The sequence below is a fragment of the Anas acuta genome, chromosome 25 (assembly GCF_963932015.1).
Source record: "Anas acuta chromosome 25, bAnaAcu1.1, whole genome shotgun sequence".
NCBI classification, from domain to species: domain Eukaryota; kingdom Metazoa; phylum Chordata; class Aves; order Anseriformes; family Anatidae; genus Anas; species Anas acuta.
Genome location: NC_089003.1, coordinates 5,581,810 through 5,599,589, shown reverse-complemented (window position 1 = coordinate 5,599,589; position 17,780 = coordinate 5,581,810). Strand labels below are relative to the sequence as shown.

The window sequence follows — 17,780 nt, the reverse complement described above, 5'->3', positions numbered from 1 at the left end:
TGGGGCATGGCCAGAGGGCTTCTGGCAGGGAAGGGGCGGATGGGCAGAAGACGTGGCTTCAGTGTGAGCGTGCTTCTCAGCCTTCAGCGGGCTTCCTGGCTGGAAAACGCATGTCCTGGTTTGTGGTCAGAGTTCAGCTCTGTGCCTCCAGTTATTTGCTGTATCTGCATGGAAACAAGGACATGGATTTTGAGCTGCGTTGCAGTGTGTGAAGCCAATATTTGGCGTATTGCTTGCTTTCGCCTTTTGATTCATCCCCCAACAAAAACTCCCTTCAGGGTGACATTTCTCCATTTCGTTTCACACAGCAGCATTGGCTCATGACCCTCTGACATCTCCCTCTGCTCTCTAAAGCTGACCAAAACATCTCGACTTTCTTACGGGTACAAAAGCTGAAAAATCATAGCCTCCGTCTGCTTGTGCAAGCTGCTGCTCACATGGCGCTGTGCCATGCTGTGGCCTCTGCTGCGACCGTATTCCCGAGGAGTCCGTGAGGATTTTCTTCCTTGTGTGTACCCTAAAAGCAAGGTCTGCCTCATTAGATTATAGCTGAAAAGTCACAGCCAGATGGTCAAACATCAGTGTGTGCAACCAAAGGAGCAGAGAGATTTTTAGGTTCAAGGGTTCCCTATTATGTAATGGCACAGACACAGAGGAGGCTGCAGAAGACTTGGCTTCTTATTTCTTTAGTTTTACTAATTATGAGAGGATTTTTTTTTTTTTCCCCAGCATGGACTTTGTGATTGGCAGGATCCACCCTTAAGAGGCTCATTGCTGTTTTCAGTGAAAAGAAAGGAAAATAACTCTGATTTTAGCCCTCTAAGCAACAGCTGCTCTGGCAAACACACCCTCCGTGCGTACCCAAGCTGTTACTCCCTGCAGGCTGTCAGGTGTGCTGTGTTACAGGAGGACACATCACACCGGGATCAGGGAGAGGGCTCTGCAAGTGACCTCAGAGGATCTGGAAAGCCAGCACTGGCTGCACAGCAAGGACTGCCTTTGTTGGAGGAGCGTTGTGTGGGACACGGTGCCAGCAAGCCCAGAGGTTGGTGACAGCATCTCGGCGTGCAGCACAGGCGTGGAAGTCTGTGGCTTCTCTCCTGGCATACGGTTGACTTTTAGTAAGTGTTGCTGAAGTGTCTTCTGGCTGGGGATTCTGAGAAGTCTGGCTCAGAGCTGCCTGTGACGACTGGGCTTTAGCCTAAACCTGGTGAGTTAAAAGTAGGAGAAAATTCTTGAGAAGGACAGGCAGCAATGGGGCAGCATGCAGCTGGCCGGTGCTCTGTGGCGGCATGCTCTGGGGCAGTCGCTGTTCAAGGCAAAGGAGGGGGGATGCTGTGGTTAAAACAGAGCTGGAGAAGCTCATGGGGCAGAGGATCTGCAGCCTGCTGCATTGGGTACACCTGGGTGCTGGACCCTGCCGCTTCTCACAGATTTTATTGTGCTGGGGAGCTCCTGCTCTAAGCACGCTGCCAGAGCTGGGGTGACTTTATGCCTTTTTTTTTTTGTGCTCCTGACCCCGAGGGCCTTCTGTAACTCAACATTCAAAAAAAGCCTGTGGGTTATTTCTCATACACGCATCACAGTGGTATCCAGACACCAGCCCGACATTGCAGGGGGGCATGGAGGAAGATTCTCCCACCACCATAAGGGCCAAGGGGACGGTGGCTGCCTCCCCCTACTGTCACCTCAAGCCTGTCTTTGTGCCCACATTGTTGGGGGTGTTACTGCTGTGCTGTCGGGAAGGAGGAGCTGGGGTCTGGGCGCTGGGCACCACACGCTTTGGCCTCCCAGTGGAGGGCTGCTGGGGCTGGCCATGGTTCTCTGAGCCGCCTGGTGTGGGGCTGGCTGGCAGCAGTGACAAACACGTCCCCTGTCCTACCCATATGGCTGAAGGACATCAAACGGCAGCAGCGTGCTGCAGCCCTAGCCCTGCTCTGTGCCTTCATCCTCGGCCTCCGTCCTCCCAGGGCTGAGGCCCTCAAAGCGCGTGTGGCCCCGCAGCGTGTCAGGGATGCCCTCGCACTGCTCCTGCCGTCCAGTCCAGGCGTGCAGATGCTCATGGACTGGACTGGGGGAGCCCTCTCGTGGCCGATGTGCCGAGGAATATGGCTGGAATGAGTCTGGCTGGAATGAGTCTGGCTGGGCCGAGGAGTCCGGCAGGGCCGATCTTTGCATGGCAGGACCAGAAGCCAAATCCAGGCCTCGCTGCGACCCCGGGGCCAGCAGCTCTCCCCGCTCCCAGGGCCAGGCAGGACACTGCCGCCTCCTTGGTGCTGCTCTCCTGGGGGCTACCCCAGCCCCTTCCCCAGGGTGCAGGCTGCAGCTTCCCCAGGAGGCCAGCTGGGGATGGGGGCTCAGACAGTGCCTTGTGCTGCCCAGTGAGTGTCCCCGAGCCTGGGCCCATGGCCAGGGCTGGTCCCGTGGAGGCTGCTCCAGCTCCATGAGTCCCCTGGGAACACTGGCAGGACCCCACACGGAACTGACCCAGCCCTGGGGTGTCCCTGGGGGGGGGGACAGGGACCTGCCCGTGTGTCCTTGCGGTGGGATGGGGACAAGGTGTGGTGTCCCCTCAAAGGGACAGGGACCTGCCCATGTGTCCCTGTGATGGGATGGCTGCTCTTGCATCCCAGAGGTGGGCAAGATGCCGGCCCCCCCTGGGAGGCAGGGGCTGCTGCACAAGTTTGCATCGTGGCACAGGGAGTGAGCCACGTCCTTGTCACAGGGCAGGCACTGGGCTGCGCAGTGCTGTGCTGGGACAGGGAGCAGCCACGTCCCCGCTGTGGGGCAGGGTCCCCAGACAGGCAAGGGGACAGAGTGTGGTGGCACTTACCACCAGCTGTTGCCTCCATGCTGCTCTGCTGCCCCTCAGTCGAACATGATGGTTGGGGTGTCCCCCAACCCACAAAGCCCACCTGGGGTGGCACATGGGGTGCAGGGAAGGAGGGTGGAGGGGAACGTGTGGGACCAGAACATCACCATGGCCATGACATCTCAGTGGAGGTGCAATTTGGGGCACTACACATCACACCACCCCGCACAGCCGCTCCCACCCCACCATGCCCCAGAGGAAGGAAGAGACCCCGCTGAGTTTTCCAAGTCTTTATTGTAAATAAAGTCTGCGACATTGCAGGAGGCGTCCCGGGGGCCGGGCGACGCGCACCCAGCGGGTGCCACCAGCTCCCTGGCGCGTGCGAAGCGGGAGCGCGGGCATGAGGCGAGGTGCGGCCTGTGAGGGGGGGGACGGGGAGGGCCAGGCCGAGCGCAGGGAGGGCCGGGTAGCGCGAGCGAGGCGGTGCAGGGCGGCTGGCGGGCAGCAGCAGGCCGGGGGCTTGCTGCCAGCCCCGGGGCTTCTCCTGGCATCAGCTGGGCCGGGGCTGTTCGGCTGGGCCTGGTGGGGGCTGAGGGGGGGGCTCAGGAAGCACTGGGTGCCCCCCCCCCTTTTTTTCTCCCCCAGTCTGGCCCTCCCCAGCGCGTGAGCGGCACTGCTTGACTGTACGGCATTAAAATCATTGAGAAAAAAAATATTTATATATATTTATATATTAATGTCCCCCAAACCAGTGACGAATGTGGCTTCTTGCTGTGAAACTGGCAGCAGAGGAAGGACACAGGGCCCCCCTCCACACAGGGCTTGGGGAGGGGATGTCCCCTCGCAGCGGGGGTCACCCCGCCACTGCAGCTGTGACAGCTTTGGGGACAGTGTGGTGACAGAGATAGTGGTGCAGGAGGACGGAGGGGACAGGGAGGGGTCCTGATACAAATACCCCCACCCTCCACCCCCATGGCCCTCAGCCCCAGCCCCAGGGCACCCACCTGCATTCACACCCGGTGGCTGAGGCACACGAGGGGCCACCACCACCGCGGCTGAGCCCGGGGATGTCCGGCCACCCCCTCACGTCCTGCTGCACCCCCACTGGCCCAACCCATAGGGCTGGGGACATGGGGACAGCAGGCACGGTGCTGCTTGAGCCACAGCCGGTGATGCTTGAGCCAGCACAGCTGAGGCACCCTTGGGTGCTGTGGGCTCTCACAGCACACCAGGGGACGTTTCTGGGCTTAGGGACTCCAGCCCTAGGTCACCCCCCCAGGCACCCACCCTCCCCTGCCTCCATGCTGGCTCCAGGGGATGACAGCGGGGACCTCTCCCTTGTACCGAGTGTCAGCGATGCTCCGAGGGGCCTGTGGAGGCCCTGAGTGCTCTGTGGGTGTGTGGTTTGGGGGGGGGGACACCTCATGCAGGGCGCCACAGGGACAGGGGGTGGGTGACACATACACCCCCCAACAGCCATGAGGGTGTTGTGTGGCACGAGCTGTGCCTGCCATGGGGACCGCTGACAGGGATAGGGTGACATGGCCCCAGGCTCACCCTGTACCTCAGCACCTGAGTTGGCCCCTTGCCCTCCCCAGCGCCACCATTTTAGGGTTCACCTGTCAGGGCTGGGGAGGTGGGGGAAGGACACATGACACAGGGAGAGCCTGGCACCCATGGGTGCTGGACCCCATGGACAGGAGGCGGAAGAGTGCAGCCATGAGATGGAGTAAAAAGGGGGGAGAAACTGGGGGGGGGCAGGGGGCAGAGAAGGGGGTTGTACACCTACTGCACATCCAGGGGGCTGCTTTTTGGTCTCCACAGCTGGGGGTGCGGATCCAGCCCCTGGGGTGGTGGGGGACAGGCCCTGCTCTGGGGCGGGGAAGGGGTGGAAAAACAAACTGGCCTGGTGGTGGGAGATACTGGCCTGGAACTGGGGGGTTCTGCCCCCAAAGCTGGAAGATGCTGATGTGGGTTTGGGGGGGGGGGGGGAAGGAGGAGTCCCAGCCCCACCCCCCCCCCAGAGCCATGCGGGTTTGGGGGCTCCTGGCACGGCCCCCCCAGGTACATTCATCACGGTGCCATGAGTGACTCCAGCCCCGGGGGGCCTGGACATTCGTGGTGGTGCGGCAGGGGTCGAGGAGGGGGGGGTCCTGCAACCAGGCCCCCCCCGTGCTCTCCTCCCTCCTCAGGCGGACTCCTGGCAGCTGCGCCCCGTTTAATTGCTGTTAATTAGGCGCTGGAGGGGGGGGGCGCGAGGCAGGGAGGCTCCGCTCAGGTCCCCCCGGACCTGCAACACAGAAGTGAGGAGCGCTTTAGTGTGGGGATGCAACAAAGGGGGTGGGGGGGGTGGGGGACACAGGGGACACTGAGCCCAAAAGAGCCAGCACCGGGGGGGGCCGCTGCCAGGGCCCTGCTCGCCTGCTGCGGGCACCCGGCAAGTTTATTCCCAGGGTTGGTCCCCCCCCCTCAGCTGGCTCTTTGAAGCTATGGGGGGGGCCACAGAGATGGAGACAGCACAGGGGCAGCCGGACACACAGCGACACGGACAGACGGGCCCATGGCGGCAGTCCCAGCCCGGGGACGGGGGGGGTCCCGTGCCGCTGGGCCGCTGGTGCCTGACGGTGACGAGGAGACGACGGGGGGACAGGCGGCGGGGGCTACACTCCCTGCTGTGCCGGGTCGTACCTTCCTCGGCGGATGTTCCTGGGGGTGGCGGGGGGAGAGGACAGGAGCGTCAGTGTCCCCCCCATGTCTCCCTTTCTCCATTTCATGTCCCCTCCTCTGCCACTGCCCCCTGACCCGTGACACCCCCTGCTTCCACGGGCAGCGGCCATAGCCCTGTGCACATAGGGGTGCTGGTGCCCAAGGACACAGCGGGACGGGGACGGGGGGAACCCCCCCGGGACCCCGCACCTGGGGACAGATGGGCAGGACACAGCTGGGGTCAGGGTGACAGTGAGGTCCCGGTGCTGCATGCAGGCAGGGCCAGGGGGCAAAGGGGTATGGGGACAGGGGCACCAGGCTTCCTCGCATCCCCAGGGGATGGCACCAGGGCCACCTTCCCCAGTGTCATGCTGGGAGATGAGGAGGAGAAGGATGAAGCATGCGGCATCTGCTTACTTAAATCCCCAGCCAGTCCCTCCTAGGACAATGGCAGCCACCAGCACGGCCCCAGCGATGGAGCCAATAATGATATTGGTGCCACTGGGACCTGGGCCAGGGAGAAGAGGACAGGGACACAGATCAGCAGGGACAGGGCCACGGGACACCCCGGGGGCCCGGCTGTGCCCAGCTGAGGCACAGTCCTGGGATGGGTGGGGAGGGAGCTGGGGACATGGTGGGAGCCCCCGCACAGCGCACACTGACCCTTGTATCGCTCCGTCTCGCCTGTGGGCTTTGGCTCGGGGATGGGGTCGTAGACACTGCAGTCCTTCCCCGTCCACTCGGGCTGGCAGATGCACTTGCCCTCATTGCTGCAGACCTGTGAGGGGGCAGCGTCAGCACCGAGCAATGGCCCCGCGCACCCCTGCGAGCCCCCCCCCGTCCTCACCCCATGGTCAAAACAGATCTTCCCATCCCAGCTGCCGGGACAGGAGCTGAAGTTAAAGGCTGTCACTGGAAGGCATTTATGGTCAAGACACAGCATGCTGGGCCCGCAGGGCGTCCCGTCCTCCACGTAGCTCAGGTCCGAGCCGTCCACCAGCTGCACGTGGCCGCCCCTGCAGGAGGGCAGCAAGGGGGTGATGCAGGGACCCCCGCGCCCCAGGGTGGCCCCAGCCCTGTGCCCGCGGTGGCACCCACCTGCAGTCCACATAGCGGTTTTGATGGAAGAAGGTCATAGTGGCAATCTCGCCGCTGAGCTCGCCCAGCCGGGGCGCGCCCGAGATGTTGGCGCAGAGGAGGAAGCCGCAGAGCACGTCCCTGCAAGGCACGGGGGGGGAGCGATGGCACCAAGGGGGACGCGTGGCAGGTGGGAGGGCGTGGGTGGGGGGCTCGCTCACTGCTTGTTGCACTGCATCCAGCCCGAGCCCTCGCGCCCGCAGTTGCCCCTCTCGGTGCCCTCCACGTTGAGCTTCTCATAGCAGAAACGCTCTGCTGAGCCTGGGAGAAAGCAAGTGTCACCCATTTGCCCCCGGTTCCCCACCCCCAGCAACTCTCCCGCTGCACGGGACGGGGCGTGGGGCTCCTCTGAGCACCCTGGGGCTTTCTGCAAAGACATCGCCACCCCATGCTCCCTGATGGGCACAAGGTATGGGATGGGCAGGGCACTTACTGCGGCCCCACAGCGCGTTGCACTGCCGGTCTCGGGTTTTGCAGCGCCCACCATAGCATCGGCCCTGGGGAGCAGGGAGCGGTGTCACGGCACGACTGGCACCCATGGGTGAGTGCCCAAGGAGGGGGCTTGGGCAGTGCAGGGTGGCAACCCCAGGTGCGTGTGCTTGGGGCACACGACCCCAGAAACACAGCCCCAGTTGCATGAGCACGGGGAAGGCTTGCACGGCACAAGGACCCATGCACACAGAGGGTTTGCAGCGCACGGGGACCATGCCTGCAGGCACACATGCACAGGGAAGACTTGTGTGACATAAGGGCCATCTCTGCTGATGCACACACACGGGAAAGCCTGCAGGGTATGGTGACCATGACTGCGTGCACAGGGAAATTGCGTGGCAAAGGGACCATGGCTGCAGGTGCGCACAGGGCTGTGCAGGCATGGACGACCCCAGGCACTGGGGGGGGTTTGCACAGCCCAGGGACCAGAGCTGCAGTGGGGTCCTGCTCTCCCCAGTGCATGCACCCCATGCACCGCAGCTGCCAGCACCGATGCTGGAGCCCACAGGATGTGCCCGAACCCCTGGCTGCGTCCCACGGGGCAGACTCACCTGCTCGTTTTCGCAGAAGTAGCCATCCAGCTTGTGGAGGTTGGGGGGACACTGGGGGTGCGCAAAGAAGCTGGGTGAGGCCATGAGCCCCCTTGAGACCCCACAGCCCCTCTCTGTCCCTGCCAGCCCAAGTCCTCACCTGGCTCGAGTCCCCAGTGCAGGTCTCAGGGATATCACACTCGTTCACAGCCTCCCGGCAGGACACGCCACGCGGCTCGTACTGCTCAGGGGAAGGCACACGCGTCGGCACAGAAACCCCCGCAGCCCCCAGGGACTTTGTGTGCCGCAGGACACCGTCCCCGCCGCCTGCCCCGCACCTTGCAGCCCTTGCAGCACAGCCCGTCGCTGCACATGGCGTCGTGGGTCAGCGTGCACTTCTTGCAGCAGTTGCCTCCGCTCTTGGCGCATTCCTGCCGGGGCCGGCGGCAAGCACGTGAGCCCGCTGCCGGCCCTGCTGCTCACCGCCGGCCCCGGGCCCCGCTCACCGCCAGCGAGCCGCAGTCGCACTCCTCGCCCGCCTCCACGAAGCCGTTGCCACACTCCGGAGGGTCCAGGAGCTGTCAGGGAGAGAGACTGCTGCAGCCGGGGGCATGCGGCTGGTGCTGGGCACAGCACTCCCACCCCCAGAGCTCCCAGGGTGGGGTGAGCCCCCCAGCACCCCAAAAGGGCTCTGCACCCCCAAGGACAGCAGGACCTGCCATCATTTTGCAGGCAGTTGTGCACCTCAGTCAATTAAGAACCAGGGCTGAAGCCAGCACCATCACCTTGCGCGTCACAGGGCTGGGGCAGGCCATGAGCCTCAGGGGACCCCCTGACCCTCCCCAGCATTGCTCACCCCCGTTTTGCACCCACCCCGGTGCCGGGCCCGCTACCTTCAGGGGCTTGTTGAAGAGGCAGCTGCCACCGCCGTCCTGCAGGAACTGGTTGTACTCGTCGATGCTGCAGCGGGAAAACTTCCGTGGGAGGTAGTACCTGCGGCGGGGGCACGCGGTGACCCCAGGGGATGCCACCCCCAGGCAGCATCTCCCCACCCCGGTGCTGCGGAGTGGGCTGCCCAAAGCCAACAGGTCCATGAGGGACACAGCCCCCTGAGGGGCTCTCACCCCGTGTCCTCCATGATGCAGCCCAGCCACGCGTCGGGACACCGGCAGTCCCCTGCGAGGAGAGAGGAGAGGAGCTGCACCCCCCGGCAGCCCCCAGGGGTGGCACCCCGTGCCTGCCGCCCGGCGGGTACCTGCCGAGGTGCGGTGCTTGTTCCACATCATGCCCACATTCTGCCCCAGCGTCTGTGCCAGCGTCACGGCCATGGCTGCCACATTGCCGTACTGCACGGGGGGGACAGCGGGGTCACGGGGGGGGGACCTCACACCCAGCCCACCCGCCTGCTTTCCTCACCCACCTCGTTGACCCCCCCGCCGCGGCCGGGCGAGCAGATGCCCCCCACGAAGGCGGTGCCACTGCGGCTGCTCTGAAACGTCCGTCCCCTGCAAGGGTGAGGGAGGAGGTGATGGGCAAAGCGGCCGCTGGCTCCCAGCCCTGGGGGAGGCGGCGTGGCCACGGCGCTCACGAGAAGAGGTGGACGGTGTCGCTCTGCTCCGGCATCGCCTCGCGCCGGTACTTCATGAACTCGTTCAGCGTCTCCAGCGAGTCCTCCTCCATGCGGATCCGGTCCTCGGAGGCCCAGGTCTCCATGGCCACCAGCACGATGCGGGTGTTGAGCTGCTCCTTGTAGATCTGCGAGGGCGAGAGGACGGCGCTAGGGACAAACCCGCAGGGGGCCAGGGACGAACCCGCTGGGGACAGCCCCGCGCTCACCATGTCGGCCAGGTTGACCACGGACTTGGCGAAGTTGCTGGTGAGGACCACGGACTTGCGGAGCTGCAGGAACTGGGGGGAGCAGAGGTGAGGAGGGCTGTGGCCAGCCCATGCTGCCCGCTCTGCTCGGCTCCTCTCGGCCCGGTGCTTACCAGCTGATGGTCGTTCACCACCGCCAGCTCGATGTACTTGGTCTCGCTGTGAACCGTGTGCTGGGCTCGTCGCACCTGCCAGTAGGAGCCAGGAGCTGAGCCACTCCCCACACCCCGGGGGGATGCATGGGGCAGGACTCGCCCCACGGAGCCTCTCGCTTTGAGGGAGAGTGCAGTGAATGAGATTTTTGAGCCCTGGTTTGTGGCTCAAGGTACATTTGGGAAGCACTGGCATCATCCTACTGACAGCTGGCAGGATGGACATAGCCTGGCTGGGGCTGAGCAGCCCCATCCCCTGCCCGGTGTCCTCCATCCCATGCCCACAGCCCTGCCACCCTCACTTGCCTGCCGCCGCCGCCGCAGCTTGGGCAAACTGCCCGAGACGTAGTGGTCCAGTGCAGCAAAGAGGCAGCCTGGAGGGAAGGGAGACAGCTGGCGGTGTGCGGGATGAGGGCACTGCCCTGCGTGCTCGGGAACAGCAGGGGGCACAGGCGCAGTGGCACGGATGCCAGCCCTCAGGAGCGTGGCGCTCACCTGGCTGGGCGCAGCTCGGAGTGCGCTGGATGACGTGTGGCCGAAGGTCCTGCGGTGGGGAGAGAAGCGTCACCAACACCCAACAGCCCCCGTTCTCCAGCTCCCCGTGTCCCCAAGGCCATGTCCCACAACACCCCTGAGCCACAGCCAGACCCTGTGATGGGGAAACTGAGGCAGGGGTGAGCTCACCTGCTCGTGCTCAGCACCCGCCTGGGGTTCAATCAGGTACGTGTCCCTGCCATCCGAGAAGACACCGCTGCAAAGGAAGCCCAGAGGTGTAAGAGGGTGCTGGCGGGGTGTAGCAACCCCTTGAAACATCCGTTTTGACCCAAATTGTGGACGTGGGGTACTCACTGCAGGCCCTGGCAGCTGGAGAGCGCAGCGAAGGAACGGGGCTGGCCGCGGACCCGGCCCTGGTAGTAGCAGTGCTCCCCAGCACCCTGTGAGAGCCAGGAGAGGCCACTGAACCCGTGGGGCCAGCGCTGCCTCTGCGGTGCAGGGAGCTCCACGCGACAGGCAGGGCCAGCACCAGCCACCCGAGGAGCTATTTCTGGAAATCCCATTTGTCTTTTTCACACCGCCTCTGCTGGAGCCGTGCTGCTCCCTGCAGCCACCGGCCCTGCTCGGACCCCCCCATGGCACCGCCGGGCCCCATCCTGCCCATCGCAGGTGACTACACCCATCGCTGCTGTCCCCTGGGGTTCGCTGCCTTCCTGGCCCAGCACCCGAACAGGCACCAGCACGGTCCCAGAGCAAGGCTGTGAGCACAGCAATGTGCTGAACCGTGCCAGGGGCAAGCGGGGAGCCCATTGCAGCACTGCCCATGGTATGTGTGTCCCTGTGTCATCTGCTGAGGCAGTGCCCAGACACCTGGTGCTGGGCACAGAGGCTCCACGAGGAGCCACCCACGGTCATCATCCATGAACTGAGGGCTGCAGCAGGCAGGAGATCGGTGCTCACAGCCCGGCATGGAACTGTGGGCCCTGTGGTGCTGCTTGGCACAGCGTGGCGTGGTGCTTACTGTGCTGTGGCTGCTGTTCTTGCCCGTGCCGACGTGCCGCTCCACGTAGTGTGAGGCGAGGAGGTGGCTGCAGGGAAGAGCAGAGGGGTGAGAGGCCGTAGGGCAGCGAGCAGGAGGATGACGGAGATGGCTGTGCCCCTGCCCCATGCGCCCCCATCCTCTGGCATGCACCCATGTGCTGCCCCGCGCACCCAGCGTCACCTTGGTGCAGAAACCCTGTGGTCCAGGAAACCCAAGGCCTGCGGCCCCCCCACTATGGCACTGGCTCCTCTTACACCCCCCCTGCCTCCGGAGTGCAGCTCTGCCCACAGCCAAGCAGACTCAGGGCTTCGTTACTGGAGCTGGGACAGCTCCAAGCGACTCCATCAAATATTAAGGACGCCTGTGCCAGCACGCCGAGCGGCACATGCTGTGCCAGGCTCCAAGTGGCCACAGTGGGGACATCTACTGTCCCCTTTTTCCCCAAGTGCCAGTGGGCACCAAGATGCCACCGCTTCTGCACCCCATCCCTCTTGTAGGGGCAGTGGCAGCCCCACAGTGGTCCATTCCCACCCCCCAGGACACTTACTGGTTGAGCTCGAGGTCGAGGGTGAAGGCTGAGCCGAAGGCACGCACCACGAAGCTCACCTGTGCCAGGTGCACCCCCTGCAAGAGAGTAGCAGCAGTGAGGCATGGACGGCTCCGTGCGCCCAGTGCCGGGAGAAATCCCATTGGAATCGTGAAAAATCACAGCCAGGTCTGAGCAGAGCAGAGTGTTTGCATGGTAGTGTGGGAATGAGGAGCAGCTGATGTGCCTGCTGCCACCTCAAGCCAGGATCTGGCCTTAAACCTGTCACGGATCTGGTGTCACACCAAGGAGCGCAGCAGACTTTTTGGCTCCTCGGTCCCAGAGCAGCTGGGCTGGCACGGGAATGCCTCCGGCTGACATTGCCATCATGTGTTGCACGTTGCAAACCCCGCCGTGAGATCACCAGCAGCCCCTGAACCCCCCAGGCCAGGCAAGGACCACACACCGCGACGCAGCACGGCATCACTCCGACAGCCCAGCTCACAGAGCCCCAAAAGCCTGCGCCCATGGGTGCCTGGCACCGAGCCCTGCCCTTTTGGGTGCAGGCACCAAAAGCAGCCGAGGCTCCCACCTGGAGCTGATGAAGGCTTTTCTGATTTTTACCTAAAGAAAAAATAATAATCACTAGAACTCAATCATGTGATCTCTGAAGGTGTTCTTTCAATTAAAAAAAAAAAAAGGAAAGGAAATCATTTTTTCACCCCAAACTTCACTAGCTGTGACCCAAGCTGCCCGTGGTCTCAGTGCCGGGAGCATCCCGGAGCAGCAGCGCTGGGGACCGGCGTGTCACCGAGCAGCATTTCGGTGGAAGCCACTGCTGCTCCCGCAGCCCGGCCGGACATCGCCAAACACACTCCGGGATGCCAAGGTGCCAAACTCCTCCGAGACAAACTCCTCCGAGCCGGTAACTGGACACCGGTCGCTGGGGGGGAGCCACCTTCGCCCTGCCCGGGGGGCTGCCAGAGCTCAGCCCCCAGCCCTGGCAGGGCTGCAGCAGCCCAGGCTCAGCGTGCGGAGCTGGCGCTTCACCCGCCCTGCAGCGCCCGCCGCTCGTGACCTAATTCCTGCGAGCGGCAGTGTGCCGGAGGCGGGAGCCGCGCTCTGCAGCGCCCGGCTGAGACCTGGCAAACTCCTCGCGTGGGTGAGGGGCTGCCCGGTGGCTCCTCACCTCCAGCCCACACCGTGCCCCAAAGCACCCTCGCCTCCGACACGCTGCTGTCACTCGCTGTCCCCGTGTGTCCCACAGGAGCCAACGCTCGCCCCGGCTGCCACGGCCCCGAGCCACCCACCAGCCCCTGGGGGAAGCCACAGCAAGGAGAAGCCAAATCATCAGGACACGCTTCTCCCGTGTCTTTTTGGGGTGAAAGCCCCTGTTATCTGCTTTGCTGAGCCAAAAAGCTGTGACTGCAGCATGGGTCAGGGGCACAGTGCCAAAACCAGCAGGGACAGCTGCTCCTTGGCCACCGATGGGCGTCCCTGCACCGCCAGGCGCATGGGCAGCAGCATCGGCACCGTGTCCTGCCCAGGGTGCGGGAGAGAAGCAGCCAGGGGTTAAGCTGGAAGCCAAAATCGAAGTGCTGGATGATGGTCCCGGCACCTCCAGCTCCGAGGAGGGAAGGTGATGCCCCCTTTGGGGCTGGCAGACCTGGTGCGGGGCCCCCCTGTTGTCTCCCATCCCTTCCCCACCGAGGGGGTCTCTGGGCTGCAGGGGCCATGCCCAGGGTGCCCCATCCTCAGGCTGCTGGCAGAGCCCTGCCAGGTGCTGCACCAAGGGCACCCGGAGCAGGAGCCACCCACCAGGTGCCAGCCATCCACGGGCACAGCTCAGCACAGGGTGACAGGGACATGGCATGGCCCCACCGGCCCCTTTGCCACCACCGAGCAGCCACGCAGCGTCCCCAGAGCTGATCCTGGGAGGGGACGTCCCGGCCGTGGATGACATTGAACCGAGACCGTGTCCTTCAGTGGGCCGAGCAGTGCAGCTGGGAGCAGCGTGCGGGGGCTCTGCTGGGACCCACGGCAGCACCCCCGACCCTGTCCCATGGGGCCTGCAGCCGCGCCGCCTGCCCCACAGCAGCGCTTCCTCATGCCTCTGCTTAATGCCTCCCAAAAAACCACCAGCACCAGCAGTGCTGCAGCCATCCCCTGGTGATTCTTCCCCCCCCCCCTCCGTGACATCCTCGCCGTTAGGAGGTTTTACTTAATGCCAAGCTTAAATCACCTTCGCTGCAATTTAAGCCCATTATTTCTCCTTTTATCCAGCAAGGATGTGGGGAATCGATTATTGCTGGTCTCTGCGGCTGCCGCCTCTTTGAAAGCTTCCCCCAGTGCCATGGGCTCTCACCGGCTCCCCGAAATGCAGCCACCCCCTGGCTCCAGGCAAAGCGGCCGCACCAGCGCGTGACCGCCTGCCTGGTTTGGGGCTGGCAGGATGAGGGGCGATGGCCGGCATGGCCGTGCCGCGGGGCCACGGCTCCAATTTGGGGCCACGGCTCTAGCTTCGAGCGCCGAGCCCATCCATTATGCATGAGCCCTGCCAGCGTGCTGCCCTTCAATCTCTCCTAACGCCCGCACGCGCACCTCCGGTACCGAGGTTTAATGGAAGCCATCAGGGCCTCGCCGGCCGGGGGGGAAAGGCAGCGGTGGCACAGCCATCGGGCCGCTCGTGGCTGTGCCCGACCGTGAGGGCAGCAGGAGCCACCACGGGCCCCGGTACGGCGGGAGCGACCCTCGCACCCGGGGGGGCCCCCAGCCCCAGCCTGAAAGAGAGCGGAGGGGGGATGCGGTTCACTTACAGGGCCTCCTCCTCCTCCTCTAGGCTCATTCCTGACCCTGGTGTCCAGCTGATGCTTCTGGACTTCTCCTCCTGAGCTCTGCCCCACTAACCTGCTGGGGTGGGTGATTTCGGAAACAACCGGCCCGTCCTGCCATCCGGCCCGCGGGAGCCTCCGCTGCGGAGCGCCGGCGTGCGCGGCGGGACCTGTGGGCAAGGAGAGGGTCGGTGGGGGGGGGGGACACGGGTGGGCTGCCGTGGGGACACGTCCTGGGATGGGGGGGGGGACCCGAGGCTGGGCTGCGTCCCGGCAGGGACGTGACCCCAAGGGACAGGGGGCTGGCGTGGGGCCGTGTCCCGGGGTGGGGGACCCGAGCATGGCGCTGTGCCCGGGAGGGGACACCGAGGGTGCCAGGTACATGGCGGGGATGCTCCGGGGGCCGTGGGGAGGGCGACACCGGCGGGGACACCCAGGGGACACGGGGGTGGGAGAGCGACGGGTCCCGGAGGGGACAGGGATGGGGACACCGGGAACGGCTCCGCAGCCGGAGCAACGCGGCCGGGGGCCACCTCCCGGGGGGGGTCACCGGGGTGGGGGGGTGAGGGGGGGAGGACACGAACGGGGCCCGTCCCGGGGCCCCCCCCCCGCGATCAACCGGGCCCGGGGGAGGGTCGGGGTCCGCCGGGGGCAGCGGGGGCCGGGGGCGGCGGGGCCGGGGCCCCTCCCGCGCGGCTGCGGGGCGGCGCTGCGGAGAAATGTGTCGATGCAGCAAAAAAGCCCGCAGCGGCGGCGGGGCCGGGAGCGGGACCGGGAGCAGGAGCGGGACCGGGGCCGGCACCTACCTGCCCGCGGCGTGAGCGAGAGGAGCGCGGCCAGCAGCCAGCTCCGCAGCGGGCTCATGGCTCCCTCATAATCCGCCCGCGGCGCTCCGGGCTCTGCCGCGCCGGGCGGCCCCGCGGCACCGGGCTCCCTCCGGCCCCTCCTCCGCCCGGGCCGGGCATGGGCGGCGGCGGCGGGGCCGAGCGGGGCCGAGCGGGGCCGAGCGGGGCCGAGGGAGCGGCCGCGGCCCCGTGCGCGCCGCCCCCGCCACCTGCACGCGCACTGCACCGGGCCCCGCCGCTCCCGCCCCCGCCGGCACCGGCGCCGGCACCGGCACCGGCAGGGCCCGCCCCGGGCCCGCCCCGCCGCGCCCCGCCCCCGCCCCCCGCCTGCCGCAGCGCCGCGGCCCCCCCCCGGCATTGCAGAGCGGGACCGGGCGGCACCGGAGCCCCCCCCCCCCCCCCCCCGGTAGCGAAGGGGAGCCGGGACCGGAGCCACGGCCGCGCTCACGGCCCCCCTCGAAGCCCCCAGTCGGTACCGGAGACCCCAGCCGGTACCAGGCGCCCCCCAGCCGGTACCAGAGCCCCCCCCGGTATCAAATCAGAGCCGGTACCGGAGCCCCGCCAGCCCTTACGCCCCCCCAAACCCCGTACCAAAGCCCCCAGTCACCCCCAGTATCGCCCCCCCCCACCCTGTACCAGGCCCCCGCCTCCAGCCGGTACAGGAGTCCCCAGCTGCTACCACAGCCCCCACCAGTATCAAAACCAAGCTGGTACCAGAGCCCTGCCACCACTTACACCCCCCCAAAACCAGTACTGAAGCCCCCAGTGGGTCCCAGCCCCCCATCGGTACCGGGGCTCCCACCCGTATCAAGTCCGAGCTCTGAGCCAGGGGGCCCAGGTCAGGATGGAGGTGCCTGGGGAACTGGGGCAACCCCGGGGTGCTGCCGGGGGGTGCTGACACCCAGGGGAGCTGTGGGGTCCCCACTCACACCCCAGCTGGCCCCGAGCCCCCCGCACCAGCTGGGGACACGCAGGGAAGGTAACAGCACGCCCGGGGTGCTCCCGTGCTGCCCCCATTCTGGGGGTGCTGCAAGGCCCCGTTTCCACCCTGAACAAAAAGACCAATTGTTTTTTTGGGAAAAAACGATGAATTCCCTTTCATTCCGCAGCAGGACACAGCCGTGGGATCAAGGGTGCAGAAGAGCAGGGGAAGGTGACACAGCCTGGGGGGGGGTGGGAGCAGATCCACAGGAGGGACATGGCACAGACACCGGCGGTGTGGGGGTCCCGGGGGGAGCAGGAGGGGTGTGGAGCTGCACAAGTGGGTCAGCGCAAAGCTTCCCGGGGAGCAGCCGCCGCCTCCTCTCCCCGGAGCATAGCAGAAAACAGCTCGGCTGCGGCTGGACCAAGGCAGAGGCTCATTTATAATAGAGCTGATGCCTCCCCCCCCCTCGTCTGGCTGGCGGGGAAGGCCCTGGGGACCCCCACGGCAGCGCCAAGCCCAAGGAAACGTTTCCCCCGCACGTGCTGGGGCTCAGCACATCCACGGGGCTGGGGGAGGTGGAAGTTTGTCGAGGATTTTGAGCAGGGACTCACGGTCAACAACCGTGCAAAAAGGGGACAGGAGCATTTAGCAGGGGAAGCGAAGGCAGGGACACGCCAAGGGGCACAGAACAGGGATGGGAGAGGTGAATTGCCCCGGCCCTCCCCATTTCCTCTCCCTGATGCATGGGGAAGGGTTGCCCACGAGGCTGGGAGCAGACTCTGGGGACTTGCCATCACCTCTGATACCACCAAACCCAGAGCACGCTGCCACATCCCACAAAGCCTTCCCCGTGCCCAAAGAGCAGGGTGGCAGCAGGAAGAAGGGCCGTGGGTGCAGTGACAACGGGGACAAGAGCTTCACAGGAGGGGTCTGGGCCAGCTGATGCCAGCTGGAAGGCTTTAGGCAGTCCTCAAGGGCACACTGAGCAGCTCAGCTGCCCCCAAGAAGTGCCAGAATTTGGCTGTTGCACCAGGGAGGGTTTAGCTTCAGGACGGCTGAAGGCCCCAGTGCAGCCCCCTGCCCAAAGCAGGGCTGTCGTCCACCTCCAGGCAATGTTCAGGCAAGGGGGAATTTCCAAGGGCAGACAGCCCCCCCAGTGCCCCAGGACTGTCCCACCCTCCTGGGCAGGGAGCTTTTCCTTTTCATAACCTGCACCCACGCTCAGAAGGCCCCCTGGGCCACCTGGCACCACTGAAAGAAGAGATTGACTCCATCACACCCGTAATTGCCCTTTCCCAAGGCACAGGCAGCTTTTTGACACCTCTCAGTAAGGGCAGCCCACCCCAGGTCCGCTCCCTGGCCATCTCAGCAGCCTCCACCACCAGCTCTTCAATTTCTCCACATCCCTCTCC

General features: G+C 65.2%; 1 protein-coding gene across 4 annotated transcripts; it reads right to left on the bottom strand.

The window, feature by feature from the left end:
- Positions 1–3,087: 3,087 nt before the first annotated feature.
- Positions 3,088–15,715, bottom strand: ADAM11 (ADAM metallopeptidase domain 11). 4 transcript variants are annotated; one of them, XM_068660611.1, is made up of 27 exons: positions 15,405–15,714; positions 14,584–14,768; positions 11,789–11,865; positions 11,221–11,287; positions 10,554–10,639; positions 10,389–10,455; positions 10,200–10,248; positions 10,011–10,078; positions 9,666–9,740; positions 9,514–9,585; positions 9,266–9,432; positions 9,098–9,182; positions 8,933–9,023; positions 8,802–8,853; positions 8,571–8,670; positions 8,184–8,255; positions 8,016–8,108; positions 7,838–7,918; positions 7,699–7,749; positions 7,089–7,152; positions 6,817–6,916; positions 6,617–6,736; positions 6,366–6,534; positions 6,182–6,296; positions 5,936–6,026; positions 5,501–5,518; positions 3,088–5,102 (listed from the first exon to the last, which is right to left on the bottom strand). In XM_068660611.1, exons 1-27 carry the CDS (start codon positions 15,460–15,462, stop codon positions 5,087–5,089), a joined length of 2,289 nt encoding a protein of 762 aa, XP_068516712.1. In that variant the 5' UTR covers positions 15,463–15,714; the 3' UTR covers positions 3,088–5,086. The 4 variants fall into 4 exon arrangements, with proteins under 4 accessions (XP_068516712.1, XP_068516713.1, XP_068516710.1 ...); XM_068660612.1 differs by lacking the exon at positions 5,936–6,026 and having other exon boundaries at positions 15,405–15,715; XM_068660610.1 differs by lacking the exon at positions 3,088–5,102 and having other exon boundaries at positions 5,335–5,518.
- Between the last annotated feature and the right edge of the window lie 2,065 nt (positions 15,716–17,780).

What these genes read in the sequence shown, in the direction of transcription:
- ADAM11 (XM_068660609.1), bottom strand. Translation starts at nt 15,462, where the DNA reads ATGAGCCCGCTGCGGAGCTGGCTGCTGGCCGCGCTCCTCTCGCTCACG. An exon ending in TCTTCAACAAGCCCCTGAAG is followed by an intron (nt 8,256 to 8,570) that starts GTAGCGGGCCCG and finishes TCTCCCTGACAG; the next exon opens with CTCCTGGACCCTCCGGAGTG. An exon ending in CGAGACGGAGCGATACAAGG is followed by an intron (nt 5,519 to 6,181) that starts GTCAGTGTGCGC and finishes CGCCACCCCCAG; the next exon opens with GAACATCCGCCGAGGAAGGT.